General features: G+C 40.3%; 1 protein-coding gene across 5 annotated transcripts in view; it reads left to right on the top strand.

The window, feature by feature from the left end:
* Positions 1-15870, top strand: part of EYA4 (EYA transcriptional coactivator and phosphatase 4) — a 135203-nt gene that overhangs the window by 11784 nt on the left and 107549 nt on the right. For 4 of the 5 annotated variants that reach the window (XM_087718440.1, XM_087718441.1, XM_087718438.1 and 1 more), the window contains exon 2: positions 925-1013. In XM_087718440.1, coding sequence (XP_087574566.1) covers positions 981-1013 — 33 coding nt within the window. In that variant the 5' untranslated portion in view covers positions 925-980. The remainder of the gene's footprint in view (positions 1-924; positions 1014-15870) is intronic. The other variant, XM_087718442.1, reaches the window with a different exon arrangement.

Below are 15870 nucleotides of genomic sequence, written 5' to 3'. Positions count from 1 at the left end.
CCCAGATTGTTGGGGGCAATATGCTGACTCTCCGTAAACCGCTTAGAGAGGGTTTAAAGCCCTATGAAGCGGTATATAAGTCTACTGCTATTGCTGCTATTATATCTCTAAGAGACTAAAATTTAATGTATAAACTTAAAAATGATTTAATGAGGAATTATTCCATGTTGTAATAAAAGGTACTACTTAGCAAGTTATTGCAGGAAAGATGGAATGTGTTACTTACCATGTAGCATGAAGTTATATTCTAATTAACTGAAGTGTCATTCTCATCTTGCTTTCATGAATTGGGTATTAAAGTGGACTATCTTCCTTTTTAGATACAAACATTAAACAATGCAAGTAATTCTTTTAAATGAAACTGCTAACTTATATTTCTGAGATCTGGATCACAAATTTAAAATGTTGTATTGGATATTTCTATAACTTTTTCTAAGTTTAGATATGGATTCATCAAATCTTAAGCTTATTTAATTCTGATTCTTAGCTAATGCTTTTGCTGATTGATTCTAGAATGAATTTGCATATGAAAACTGGAATTTGATTTACATTTCGTGTGGAGTTGCCACCAAAAGTTGTAAATGCAGATAAATTTTGAAAAATTTGATACAGTTTTCTATTTCCATCAACAAACAATGATTTGAAGGACAATATGGCTGAAAATGAAAAAAATAAAATAAAATGTGAACATTCTACTATTGATGTCAGTTCTATTTTCAATTAATTATATAGATCTGTTTTGAACATAAATGGCACTAGTTGCTGTACTTAAAATGATGGTTTTCTTTCAGCTATGAACAAATGAATGTGTAAGAATAGAACCTAGTTTCTAATATGTAGTTGTATATATTTATATTTGTATATATTTATATATACAACTGCAGAAATGAAGTAATACTTTGTCTTGTTGTTTTTTAAAATTAGGACATCCAGTTACTTCTCAGTTGCTTCTCTTTGTGGAAGAAAAGTGAGTAACCTCCATGGAAGATACTCAGGATTTAAATGAACAGTCAGTAAGTAAATATTTGGCTAAATTGTCACACATTTATTTTTAATGGGAGAGATCCAACATTATGTGAGAAAATTGCTCAAACAGCGGGACTTTTCATTTCACTTTTCAATCCTCTTGTCTCCCCATGGAAGGTTTCATAGCCTTGCAGAATAGATGGGGAGAATTACAGAACTGTACCATTGACAGATGCAGTTTTTATAGCAGAGTAGAAATCCACATGCTCAATGATATTTTTCAGCTGTATATGAAAATGTGTACTTCTGTGGCCATTTGTGTTTTTATAACATACATAGATTACATACTATAGTTAGTCCTCGACTTACAACCATTTGTTTAGTAAATTACAATGGCACTGAAAAACACGACATACGATCGTATTTTTACAATTATGACCATTGACCCCTCCCTGTGGTCATGTTGTCAAAATTTGCGTAGCTGGCAACTGGTAGGAATTCTGACAGTTGCCATGTCCCAGGGTCATGTGATCACCATTTGTAACCTTCCCTACTGGCTTCTGACAAGCAAAATCAGTGGGGGAAGCCAGATTCAGAGACCACATGAGTCATTGGATAACTGCAATGATTTGCTTAACAGTTTTGGCAAAAAAATTATAATCATAAAATAGATCTCAACTCATTTAATAACTGCCTTGCTTAGCTATGGAAATTTTGAGCTCAATGATGATCATAAGTTGAGGACTACCAGCACATTTTAACAAAATGGACAAAGTTTTTTGTATTATTGCTATATCTGCTGACTGCATTCTTGTCCAAATACTTCTCTTGCTCCTCCTCCTGTTACTACTACTGCTACAATAATATATTTAACCAGAAGTTGGACTGCTTGAATGTAGTATAGGATATCCTCATATGCATGTCTTTATTTTGGAGAAGCTTTTGGTTTTGAATTAAATATTCTATATTCTATTTCTGTTTATAGAAATAATTATTTGGCTAAATATTTTTTCCGAATTAATAATTAATATTCATCATCAAGCTTAAAAAAACTACACAGTTTAATAGTAGTCAGTAAGACAATTATAATGACCAACAATTCTAGGCGTAATGGGTTTAATGGGTTGGTTTAGGAACTACACATGATTTGCAATATCTTTATACAGGTTTTGGGCACATTCCAAGTGCAATTCAGAATTGACAAAATGGACAGCTCATAGGCTCCATGAAAGCTCTTTCCTTCCTTCCTGCAATGCTTAGATCTTTCCCTGAAAATAATGTTGATTAAATTGTTCTAAAATATAGTTTTTGTAGTTTTTGTTTTTTCTTTTATAATTTTTTTAAAACCCTTAAAATAAGAACATTTATCTTCTAGGATTAATATACTTTTAGTAAATGCTCAGACCCATCTTCACCTTCCCACCCCCCATCAAAAGCTGACTTAGGCTTAATCCCAAACCCCTAGAAAACACAGCCACACTTTTTCTTTTAAAAATGGTGGGATGGTAGGAGAAAAGCAGCCCATCCCTTAAGATGTGTATATGTTTATTGAAGGCCAAAACTATTTTTCAAGGTTCAACAATCATTAGAAAGTTAAAAGCAGCAGTTTTAATTTTCAGTTTCTTTAATATATTTACTAACAAATTAATCCATGTTCTGAACAATCTTGAATTCAATGCAAATTTGGAGAAACTGCAGAAAATGCATCTGTGGTAGCCAAATTTAAAGTATAGGTAAAGTATATTCATGGTAGTCCTTCAGGTTCAAAGAATTGTTAATGAAATTTATCTTTGAACATGGAGGTGGCTCTACAAGTGCAGAACCTAGCACAGTTGGACATCTCTCATGGTTTTCTATTAGTTATATTTTTGTGTCTATCTCCAAAGTTGGTAAGGCTTTCATAGCAGAGGAGCTGCGGCTTCTAGATTTCTGGGCTGTGGATGTCATAGTGGCACTAGGTTTCTTTCATAGTATCTTTGTAACATTTGTGTTGTTGACCTCAGTCTCTTCCTGGATTCCAGTACACTCATGGACCATACACCAGTCATCCATTCTGATGTCATGTCCCCCCTATCACATCTGGACTCTGATAATCAGAGATTCAATGCTGGTATTGAATCCAAGAAATCCAGATTTGATGCCCTACAGTTACATAAGCACATTTTGGACAATTGACATCTGCCTCATATTTGTATTGTCCTGTAGTTATGAGGTCAAGATTTTCAACATTTTTTTTGCCAATTTCCAGCATTTACTTCCAATTTCTAGCAAAAAATGCCCATTGGTGAAATCAGCTTCGCTTATGGCCACCATATCTGCAAAAAATGTTGCAAAATTGTGTATAATTACATGGTGATCCATTTTAACAACTACCATGATTTACAACCATAATTCCAGCTCATTTTTAACTTAAACAAGAGATTCGACAATTGCAAATAATACGTTCACTATAATATGCAATTACGGTTGATTTAATTTGATGAGACTGAGGGCAGAATGTTAATATCATACATGTACATTTGTTTTATTTCTTTTACTGTAGAGGAAAGAAGGATTACCCAGCGTATCTTTAACATCTAGAAAGAATATTGTTACTAAAAGTCTTTCCAATTTGATATATTTGGAATTTAGTTGGAAATCTTTAATATACACACTAAGAGGTTGCACTGTAAATATTAGTCTTTCTCATTTTTACTTATGGCAATTATCAAATGTATGTCAACTTTATCCCTTCTGGTTCAGATATAAATATTGATATTAAGCTGCAACTAACATACCAATAATATAATTCTAGATATTCTATGAGACAGCTCTTTCTTCATGTAGCATTACAAAGGAAAGCTAAAATACTATTTCTGACATTGCTTTTTCTAATTTATACAAAGTAATTACAAAAAACTAAAACACCCCAGTGGCAGCTTGGTAACTTCAATTGTGCATGTCCTAGTCTTGCCTTAAACTAAATTTTGGTTCACATTAAATGTGACTTGGCATCATTGCACAAATTGCACTGAGTATAATATTTCATTATTTACAATTAACTTGCATTAATTGTGATCTATCTGTACTGCAAATAACTTACTTTTTACATGTTATTTTTTCACTCTTAATTTGCCTTCCCAATTCCACATTTCCATAATTTAATGACAACAGGATCTATTGTAATATTCCCACATGTCTTTATAAATAAATGAAAAATTATAAATGAACTATAAATGAAAAACTAATGCAAAGCTTCTAGGTTTGTGGTCTGTATACTATAATGTCTTGCATGGAAGGATTACCTCTTTGGGAAAAGGTTTACAAATCCTAAAATTGTTTTTCAAGTTTCAGAAGCACACCTCATTGTAACACATGTTTTCTGAAATGGCAAAATGAATGATTAAAGATAACCAGGAAACAGATTCACGAATAGAAGCAGAAGACAAAAGTTTTCCCCAGTGAAAATTTTTATATAATGGCAAAAAAAATCTCTCATTATATTCCTTCCAATTCCTTGGTTTTCATTATTAACTAACAAAGCAAAACACAAGGTGGGGTGAGATCTTTCAGGCACTTCCACTGTACTCATTCAACTTTCTAGTACAAAATATATTAATCTAATGGTTATTGAGTTCTCTGGAAATGTATCCTGAATTATACCCTTAAACATTAAAGCTATTTTAAACAGCATTATCTTTTGTTTTGTAATACTGAAAACCAAGAAAATGGAAGGAATATGAGATATTTTTATCTTTAGCTATGTCATGAAGAGTTAGTATTCCTGTTTCAGGGAAATCCAGAAAAAATTAAATAGACCACCTCACTCTGCAATGTGTGCGTGTGTGTGTGTACACACACACATGCACTGCAGTATGTAATTATTTAATACATGATTGTGAAGGTTTATGAATGTTTCTTTTGCAAAAGATTTGTAAGCTTGTCATGATTGCTTTGAAGAAATAACTACTGTATTTCTATAAGAATGCTTTGAATTAAAATCAAGAACCTGCAGCCTAGTCAGAACTGGGCTGTTTTGTGTGTGTGTGTGTGTGTGCGCGCGCGCATGCAGCTGCATATGTGAAAGCAGCGAATGTGCACAAAATCATTCCCTCTCCCCCACCCCACCTCCAACTGTCTACCAAGCCAGAAAAGCTGGAGTCCACCACTATAGGTCAATGGGATACTTTTTATCTTAGGAACCTAGCTGGGATGCACTTTACTTTTTAGCCAGATGTAGATCTGGCTGCCTTAGTTATCATGGCAATTTAATGGAGGACGTTAGTTGACATAGCATATCATTTGATAAGGGACATTCCTTTCTGGTCCAAGAGTGTTATGAATAATTCATATTAGATTATGAATAATAAAAGGATTTATAATTTTAAAACACTAAGTGATATTTTAAGTGATTAAAATAAAACAAGCTATAAAGGTAAATACTATCAATACATCTTTAAAAAGGGCGAGCAGAACCTTAAAACTGTGAAAATTATATTTAGAAAGATACAAGCACTTTTTCTAAGACTACATGGGGCTATTATTTTCTAAGAGAATGTGAGGATTTTAATTAAATAAAATTGGGAATAATTTTGGATTATATGCCATCTAAAAATATCCCTAACTGTATTCTTTTAAAAACTGCCTGGTTTTCTTTACAATAGCAAAGAACATATATTTTAACATATAACATACAAAAATAGGCATGAATGTGAACATAAGAATTTATTTTTAAAAATGCACGGTTGAAGTTGTATTTCTTTTTTGTTTCTCATAATAATATACAGTAATTGGAGCCTTCTAATGAGATCAATTATTCTGGAGAAGCCATAAAATTTTTAAGTCATTTCTCCGTTGTTTTTGCTTCTTTTCTACTGCTTTTTACTTTTGCTAATTCTTTTTTCTTTTCTTTTTTTCTTTTCCATTTTTTTTTCTTTTGGGGTTTTGCAGGAAGTGTATATATATGATGGAAACTCTGGAAACTAATAGGCAATTAATATGTAGGATTACTTGTTGAGGTTGGAGGTTTAATTTTAGATAGAAGTGTCTGGGGATTCCTAATTGGTATCTCAGTGTTTGAACAGAAACGTAATTCAATTTGTCTTGAGAACAATTTCTCAAGACAAATTAGAGTGTCCAGTATTTTAATATAAAAATATTGATTAAGGTTGTAATCTCTTAAACACCAAATTTGTGTATGTTTTTTTTTAAATTCAGTACAATTTAGTTGTAGGTACACTTATAGAATTATGCTGTGTTAATGGTAAATTAAAAATAATTTTATACTTGTAGTACATGTTGCTGGAATATGATAGAACAAGATAAAATAGGATACGTTTGTTTGGTTTTTATTTGTTTTTAAGAAATGTGCCCAATAGTGGTTACAACAGTTTTCCTTTTATCAAAAGTAGCTCATTCAATTTATTTATCTGTTTTTGGTCAACTGCATTAAGGTAAACAACCTAACAATCATTTGGTTATCTAGATACTTCATAGATCTACCACAGTAATATTTTTACTACTTGAAAATTTGCTAAGTATGGTATTTATCACATGAAGTTACCCACATCATGAATTGACAACTAACTTGATTATCAGGAAGTGAATTGCTCAGCTTAGAACAGTATTTTCTGTCAACGAATAGTAATAATGATGAATTCTAAAGTTACATTCATAGTTTTCTTGAATTATAAAGTTATGTTGACACCAATAGTATAGATAAGCTAGAACTAATCATTGCTGTAAATACCACAATTCTGTACAAGTACAGTAATTTTTCACATCAATGCTTTACAAACCTTGCACAAAATTGTTAATTGGAAATAATTTTGTGTGTGTGTGTGTATGTGTAATATTGGTAAAGCTTTAAATTTTAAGAAAATTTAAAAATAGTGTAATGATTGCTTACATATTATTTTGTTTGATGATAATTCACATAATTTTCTTGTGCTAAAGTCAGGCAAGGCTGAAGACTGATATTTATAGCTTCAAAGGAAGTCCTTTCATTGCTTCTTTATCTCAGAATGCCTTTATGTAACTTGAGATCTTAACACATGGCAAAGTACTATCTAATTAAGCTTGTAACCTTCCATTACCATCTTAAGCCTGAAACAATTTTCATATAAAGGCTTAACACCATGTTCACATATTAAAACTTTTGTCTTTTCCTTAAAGTTTTCTTTGGAGAGAAAGTGGTTTATAATCCAGATATTTGGAACTGAGTATGATAGAAACTATTACTTTACTGAGCCTGTGAATTGAAATGTATTTTTGCACATCAAAACCTCTGTGTCTTCAATTTGATCTATAAGAAACAGTGGATCCATTGCATATATCAATGTAAAATGTTTGAGTCAATTTGGTTCTATGCTGTTTTTACTTGGGATGAAACTGCAATCAAATCTGTGTTGTATCAGCTTTATTTAAAAGATGGTACAAATGGTGGCATCTGGGAGGCAATTCACCGTTTAATTATATTAGACTGTAATAAAATCTGCCATAATGAGATTAAATTCAATTATTAATCAGGAGCTGACATAGGCACAAAGCAGCATAAATAATAGATGAAGGCTGTGTCTGCTGTTTCTGCTGAGAACCTACTTCACTGCAGAAATACTTTTTAACAAACTGGCATTAGGCTTTCTGTAGTGGCATTATATATCTTCTTTAGACTGCAATCTTAAATGAAACACTTCCATTGCTGGTGGAATGTTTTAAACTAGCAAATCATATCCTAAAGTATTTTATTACTTTGAAAATATTGTAGAACTTTAAATATTTTTGGGAAAAAATAATGAAGTTATGTGAAGAAGCATATACTGGGAGAAAGATATGCCCTCCTAGTATCTCCATTGACTCTATTCTAGTTTTTCTTTATTTTTCATCATAATTTTTCTGGTGTTCATTTGTTTCCTTCTTTCTTTTGCTCTCAGTATTTAAGAGAGATTTGGGTGCACTTCTTGAACTTCTTTAGTATGAAATAAATTAACCCATTTCCCCAAGACTTGTATTTTATCTGTTAGTTTTCACTACCTTTCTTCAAAAACTACCAAAGGAATATATGGAGATACAGAAATGCAATAACATCATAAAAACAAACCTTAAAATCCCCCCAAAGATTATACAGTAGCCCCAAAGTACAGTTTTCCTGTCTTCTGATTATTGAGTCATGGAGTTGAAAAGGGACTTTTAATTTAAAAAAATCTAACCCATTGCTCAATGGTGGAACAATTCCCTTGAAGGGAAATCTCCTCCTCTGAGAATTAGTTCCAATGACAAATTTTTAGAACTTTTTAAAACTAGTTAATTGGAATCTGCTTTCTATATGGCCTCTTTTCAGCTATTTGAAGAGTGAATTTCTATCTCCCCTTAGTCATCTTTTTTCAAGGCTAAATGGACATAATTAAATGTAAATGTACCCTGGTGCTGCTGCTACTGCTTTTCTTTCTGTCTGTCTGTTGGCTAATGATGAAGCCATTCTGTCTGTTTCCCAAGGAGACATCTAGCCATATCCCAAAACCTTTATCCAGTGGTGAAATTCAAATTTTTTTTACTACCGGTTTTCTGAGCTTGGCTTGGTGGGTATGGCAGGGGAAGGATACTGAAAAATCTCCATTCTCACCTCACTCCAGGGGGAGAATATTGCAAAATCTCCATTCCCATCCCACACTTGGGTCAGCCAGAGGTGATATTTGCCAGTTCTATGAACTACTCAAAATTTCCACTACCAGTTCTCCAAAACCTGTCAGAATTTGCTGAATTTCACCCCTTCCTTTATCCTTTATTGTGTTAGAGAACATCTTGAAATTAACTACTCCAAAATGAAAGTCTTGATATTCTGTAGAAAACCCTTTAAGTCTCCAAGTAGACAGGTGTTCAGTAGTAAACTTACTGAATAGGTTAAATATTTTTTAATGTGAGAGAGCTGATTATAAGAGCCCCTTTTAGTTGTTAAATTCACAAGTCACTTTGGAAATAACTATCCTGGTCATCATTTAATTAATTAAAGCAAATGTTCTGAATATGTTGCTATATGGTATTCAGTTAGGTACTGAGGACAACTTTTAAGCTTAGATGTTATCCTGTCAAATATTTTTTTTAGAGAGAGGTGAGGGAAGAAGAGAGTGTTAGGAGAGTGGGCAGGGGAGTGGGAAGAGGAGAAGAGAAAAAAGGAGTGGAAAGAGGAGAAGGAGAAAGGAAGGAGAAGCAGAGAAGGATGACAGAGGAAAGAAAGGGGGTAGGGAGGAGGAGAATAGAGGGAGAAGAAAATGATGGATATGGTACAAATATGGTATATGGAGCCAATAATCTTTTTGGGGGGTTGATGGTAAGACGAATTGATGTAAATATTTAATAATATAAAATAATGTTTGTTATGTAACAGTATACATGTTACATATATTAAAGCCATTTTTCGCTCTCCCCAGGCTCTAGAGACTTCATAGGAGCCTGGGAAGGGTGAAAAGAGCCCCCCTGTGCACCCCCTGGAGGTCCTCCAGAGGCTTCAGGAGCTTCCCTGAAGCCTCCGGAGTGCAAAAAACCAGTCTTATGGGCAATCTGGAAGTTCGGGAACGGACTTCCAGTTTGCTCGTAGAGTCTGTTTAAGCCTTCTGGAGGCCTCAGGAACTTTCAGGAGGCTTCCCTGAAGTCTCCGGAGGACTAAAAACGACCCTACGAGTCCTCCAGAAGCTTCAGGGAAGCCTCCTGAAGGTCCCTGAATCCTCTGGAGGGCTTAAACCGACCCTACGAGCAAACTGGAGTGACTTCCGGTTTGCTCATAGGGTCATTTTTTTGCCCTTCAGAGGCTTCGAGGGGGGAGGCTTTTTTCGCCCTCCCCAGGCTCCTATAAAGCCTCTGGAGCCTGGGGAGGGCAAAAAATGGGAGGAACGCCTTGTGCACGTATGCACACTGGGAAGGCCGTGTGCTGCATTATGGGTGTGGCACGCCTGCGCACGACCCCCCCTGCGCTCCCCCCTTATGGCACGCATGCCAAAAAAGTTTTCACCATCATGGCCTATGCTAGGTTCATACAAATAATTCACAAAGCTGTTTATAAACAAAACATCCATATTTTAAAGTGTATGAAGTTTAAACCTACCACCCATCATTTATACCTACCCTGTTGTTATCTCTGAACAAATTTCACAGCATTTTTTTTTCTTTTTCTTTTACTTGGACTAACATTTTTTTTCCATTCCGACATTCCTCCTCTCAAATTGTTTCATTACTTTTATTTTTAATTAATTCAGTCTCATGGAAACTCCTTGCTTAACCCTCTATATCTACATCTGAAGCATTTTTTAAATCTCCATCACAATTGCTGTATACTTTTTCTTCCTTTCATAATCTCGTTAACCTTAAGATCCCTTTTCATATTTCTCATTAACATGACTACCCCCATGTCATTTTATAATATAAATTCATTTCACTCTACAACAGGCAGATATAACACCTGTTTTTTCTTATGCCCTCTTTTTAGAACATCAATCTGTCCTAATATTTTTTCATTCAGAACACAAATTGCTTCTTCCTGCCTTTGTTCTGTTTTACTCTCTCTTTTTTTCTTTTCCCATGTCTGATTTGTTTTCCCCCCAAGATCGTTTTGGCACTACCAAAATTTTCTGTCTTGCATTCAGAATCTCTCATCACCCTTTCATCATAAATGGTTAAACAAATTGTGTTTTTATACTGGTTTTCATTCCTTTGCCCCATGTTTATATATACTTATGCTTATACTGCATATTCAAGTAAACTGTTTTTTTTTTCTAAGGATATGCTTACCAAACAGAATCATTTCCATTAATTCTTGGGTCCTTAAATGACTTCGCCACTCTTTTATCTCATATCCATCCATCTATTCAGGTCACTTAACAGACTTGGATTGCAGTCATTCAGAATGTCCCGTAATTTACCCCAAAGTCATTTTTAATTCATCATTATCACCATTCTTTACATGGCAACTATCATCAGAATAGTTGTTGATTCCTACTTCCATATGCACCCTCAACCTTCAATAACACCAATTACTGTTTTAGCCATTTTATCCATAATAACTTCACTTCCTTGCACATATTCTATAGCTTCACTTCCCTGCACATATTCACCAACCCCATTCAGGGAAATCAGACCACACTCATTCATCTTTCCCCTTACTTTTCATTTCATAGACACACAACATGTCTAGTTTTCTTTCTTCTTTACTTCATCTTGTAACACTTATTTCTCTAAATTATAAGTCAGTGTGTTCAGTATTTCATAATCATTATGAAACGATGTACCCATTGATATTGATCTCCAATGGCTATCATGGCCTTGGTCAATTGAGACTTCTACATAAATGTTTCTAGTGATGATAGAGAAGATGTAGACTGAATTGCTACTATGCTACTACTATGCAGCAGTCACTGATAATAGTAAAGACAGTATTGTTAATTACTGGTACATTTTCCAGATGAAGTGAGGGAATGGTCACCTGTGGGTATTCTCAAAGACTGAGAGCAAATGCTTAAATACTGGTGCCTTCCAGTCCTCTCCCAGTTTCCTCTCAGTCTTTTCTGGTCCAAGAACTGTTTGAGAATTATCCTATGGTAGGATTTAATTTTATTCCAATTTGGTCTCATTTGGTTTAATTGGGCATTTTTCAAAAGTTCTCTATATTGCTAAATTCTGCAGCTGCGGCCCTGAGGAACAGTTTACTGCCCCGGGCAGTTGGGGAGGGCCCTGTGGGGCATGCTGTCTCCCCCTCGCAGGGCCAGAGCCTCAGCCCTATCCCCGGGATTGCGGGGGTTCCAGCTCTTATTCCAGCTGCTGGAGCAGCAGCTTTCTCCTTTAAATGGCCAGGAGAAGCGGCAGCAGTACCACGAGGCGCATACGAGCCGCTTGCGGAGCCGCCGCTTCATTTGGGCGGCTACCGCGTTCCTCTTTTGGCTCGGGCCGCTACGAGTGTTCCTGGGGGAGGGGGTGCGTGCCTGGATGCCGCGTGGCTTCCCCCGACCTTGCCTGCATCAGCGCGGGCCTTCGGCCGCCCGGCAGAGCCACTAGATTGGCAGAGAAAGTTCCGGCGGCCATTTTGCTTTGGTCGCCACGTGCACGAGGATCGCGCTTTGGCCTATGGCCATTAAGACTGGTACGGTGGCTCTCCTTTGGCATAGCAGGCGACTGGGACAGCAGGCCTAGGTCCCGGTGGGGCCTACTGCGGCTTGTAATCCTCCATTCCTTCCGGCTGGATGCGTAAGTGGGGTAATGGAGGAGGGCTAGGATATTCCCCAGGGCCAGGTGGCAGACCTGGTGAGAGGTGAGGTGGCCCACTGCAGGGGGTGGGGTTTTTCCTCTGCCCTAACTCCCTTCTTGATCCTCCTCGAGGGAGGAGGTCAAGGGATGCATGGTGGCACAGTACTTAGAACGCAGTATTGCAGGCTAATTCTGCTGATTGCCAGGGGTTCTATCCTGGCCTGCTCAGGGTTGACTCAGCTTTCCATCCTTTAGAGGTTGGCAAAATGAGGACTGGTTCTGTAAACAGCTTAACAGGGGGCTCTAAAACAATCTGAAGAGATGTATAAGTTCTAAGTGTGAGGGCTATTGCCATATATACCAGGGACTGGTTTTGGTCTCCCCTCAGGCCCCTTTCGGCCCGATCTGCTCCTAAGAGTTTAGTCCTTCTTCGTCGTGGGCCTCCCCAGGCAGGTTTCCCTTTTTTTCCGGGTGGAGTGGGGTTCCCCTCTCCCTCCCGCTCAGGGGATCCCTGGGAGGGTGCTTCTAGGGGGTCCTACCCCTTGCGCAGGTTGGCTCCCCAGGGGCCTGGTTCTGCCTATGGTGATATGGAGGAATTGGATCTGCTCCCTGCTTCCTTTCCAGGCATGGAGGTCTGGGCCACGCCCAGTATTGGGCTACATCCCCTCCCATGGTAGCGAGGCTTCGCTCATGGGGGAGGAAAATTCTCCAAGGCTTGGGTTGATTGGAGGACGAGGGTGCAGCCCCATTGGATGGGCCCGTTTCTCTGGGCTTCCTAGCCCCAGACATGTTCACAATTCTCTTGGGCAAGGCACGGAACTTACCTAGGTGGGGAATGGCCTCGGTTCCTCCACCTAGGGATCCTGACATGGCCATGTTTTCTGCCATGAACTAGGAGGAGATTCTGGCTCCTCCCTTGTTTAGGGTGGCGCTGACCATCCAGTGGGCGCATTCCCCCGACTTCTTGTGTCCTGGGAGCATTGGCCGCTGGCACTTAGAGTGGAACAGGCCCTTGCCAAGGCTGTTCAGTTGCTGTCCATTGCCTCTCCAGTGGCTGCCCTGGTATCCTTCTTTTGGGTGGCATCGGTGATGCGGCAGATTAGTTGTACGGGGACTGGGCATGCTGAGCTTTCCTTAAGGGAGCACTTGATTGCCGCTGCATGGGCTGCCAAGTCCGCGACCTCGGCCTCCTGTTTTTAGCTGGGCCATGGTCTTGTGACTTATGCAGCTCCAGGAGTGCATTCCCATCCAAGGCGAGCGGCTCCACCAGGATCTCTTCTAGATCAGGGCAGCCTGCCAGTTTTCCACTGATGCGACCTGGGCTTGCTCAAGTTTGTGCCCAGGGCGCTGGCCACTTCGGTCACATCTCACGGGCTCCTGTGGCTGCATCACTGGCTGATGGCCAACTTGGCCTAATGGAACTGGGCGGCCGTTCCATTCGAGGGGCCTGATCCCTTTGGGGGGGGGCTCAACCTCGTTCTGAAAATGTGGGCAAGGAAAAGTTCGTCCATCTGTAGCTGTGAAGCCCGGGTCTAAGTCTCATTCTTGTCATGTGCCACAGTATAGGGCTTCAGATTATGTCGATAACCAGCGTTCTCTTCTTTCCACTCTGTCAGGCAGTTCCCCAGGTCGTTCTTTCAGGATGGAAACGGTTTCCATCACCAGTCCAGGTGGCCCGTTCACAGAGGGGGTGGCCATCCCTACTGCAGAGGGAAGTGACTCGAACTCGGGCAATCCCATCGGAGGCCGTCTTCCCTCTAGGCAGATCAATGGGGCGGGATCACGTCGGGCACTTGGGTCCGAGCCACGGTTCGTCACGTTCCCGGGTTGGAATTTCTCTCCACCCCGCCGGCTCTCTTCAGGGCATTCCCTCCGTCCCGGAGCCTGGGGTGCCGCCGCCTGATGGCTCAGACCATCGCCCTTCTTCTCAGCATTCAGGCAGTGGAGGCAGTTCCTCTGGAGGAATGGGTGCTGGACCGCTTCTCCCACCTGTTCGTGGTTCCAAACGGGTGGCTGGAGGGCTTGTCCGGTCCTCGAACGTCTACACCGTTTTCTGGTGCACTGGCGATGAGAGAGTCTTCCCTCATTTCTGTCCTTCTGGGTATCGGACAAGGGGCTCCTTGGCCTCAGTGGTTCTCATGGAGGCCTATCTTCGCACCCTGATTCTGGTTCCATCTGGCCCCTTGGCTCTTGACCGGCGGCTGCTGGGGGGGGGCTGTCCTGTTCGCTGGGGTCCATCATGACTCGTGGTGTCTCGGCGCCCTTATACAACCCTCGGCTGCGGTTCCACCTGGACGGCCTTTGTCCAGTGGTGTTCTCCTCTTGCCTTTTCTCCCAACAGGGCCTCGTTTCCTAACATCTCGGGTTTCCTATGAGAAGGGCCTTGGCGACAGGCTTTCATGGGAGTTGCGCCGCCAGGTGGCAGCTTTGTCTTTGGTCCTGGAGGGGGTGGGGTCTTCTTCCCTCTTTCAGGTTCCCCTGATCAACCTTTTTTTGTAGGGGGCGGCTTCTCGGGTCTCCCTCCATCCACGGGTTCCCCACGTGGGTTCTTCCCCTTGTGCTCAGGGCTTTGAAGGGGCCCCTTTCGAACCTCTTCGGTCTGTTCATCTGCGGTTCTGGCCTTGGAAGTGGCTTTCCTGGTGGCAGTTGCCTCCGCCCGGCGTATTTTGGATTTGGGCGCCCTGTTTTCCAGGGTCGACCTTTGCCATCTTCTACAGGACAGGGCAGTGCTTCGCCTTGCTCCTACCTTCTTCCCGAAGATGAACACTCCCTTTCATAAGGCTCGGAAGTTCGTCTTGTCCAGGCCCGTTCCTATGATGGGGGGGCTTTGGCGTCGATTGGATGTGCGTCACGCTCTGCGGATTTTCCTCCGGCGGACCAAGGGGGTCCGTAGATCGGAGGCCTGGTTCGCTTCGTTCCAGCTGGGTGCGTTTGGTTCTGGGGTGTCCAGGGCCTACGGGGCAGCTGGTCGTCTGGCTCCATTGGGCATCACGGCCTGTTTTCCCAGGAGTGCCATGGCCACGGCACCACCCATCTGCTGGTGCTGTCATGTGGCCTCTTGGGCTTCTCCGACGCCTTTTCGCCTGACGTTATCGTCTGGATGCTTTCCCTTCGGTGGATGCGTCATTTGGTTGGTAGGTCTTGCAGGGGGTGGCGGCTGATGCTCCCCTTGGGCCTTAGTGGTTTCCTGTTTTCCCTCCCTGGGACTATAGCTTGGGTATGTCCCACAGGTGACCATTCCCTCACTTCCTCTGGAAAGAGAATGTTGGTCTTACCTGAACGTGTCTTTTAAGAGAAAGGGAGGGAATGGTCACGACCCGCCCTGGTGGTTTTTCCTTTGGGGCCAAGGGGGGGCCCGGGTGGTTCCCGGGGGGTTTCGTTGTTGTTGTCTTTTTGTTGTTTCTGTTCTACCGTTCGCCTTAGAGGAAACTGGAATAGGACTGGAAGGCACCAGTATTTAAGCGTTTGCTCTCAGTCTTTGGACCAATCAGGCTTTGAGAATACCCACAGGTGACCATTCCCTCCCTTCCTCTTAAAAGACACGTTCAGGTAAGACCAACGTTCTTTTTGGCCGGTGTGACATATTGCAAGTAGTATAAAACAAGCACTTTCAAAGAATATTTATTCTGTTACAGTCACTCTATTTTGTAGAAACTGGAGTTTCGAAGCTTGGGTCTACTTTCCAAGCCAACGTAT

Source organism: Thamnophis sirtalis, unplaced genomic scaffold, assembly GCF_051295495.1.
Source record: "Thamnophis sirtalis isolate CommonGarterSnake01/CBP01778 unplaced genomic scaffold, rThaSir2_p1.2 scaffold_6, whole genome shotgun sequence".
NCBI classification, from domain to species: Eukaryota; Metazoa; Chordata; class Lepidosauria; order Squamata; family Natricidae; genus Thamnophis; species Thamnophis sirtalis.
This window is presented reverse-complemented; position numbering and strand designations above follow the sequence as displayed.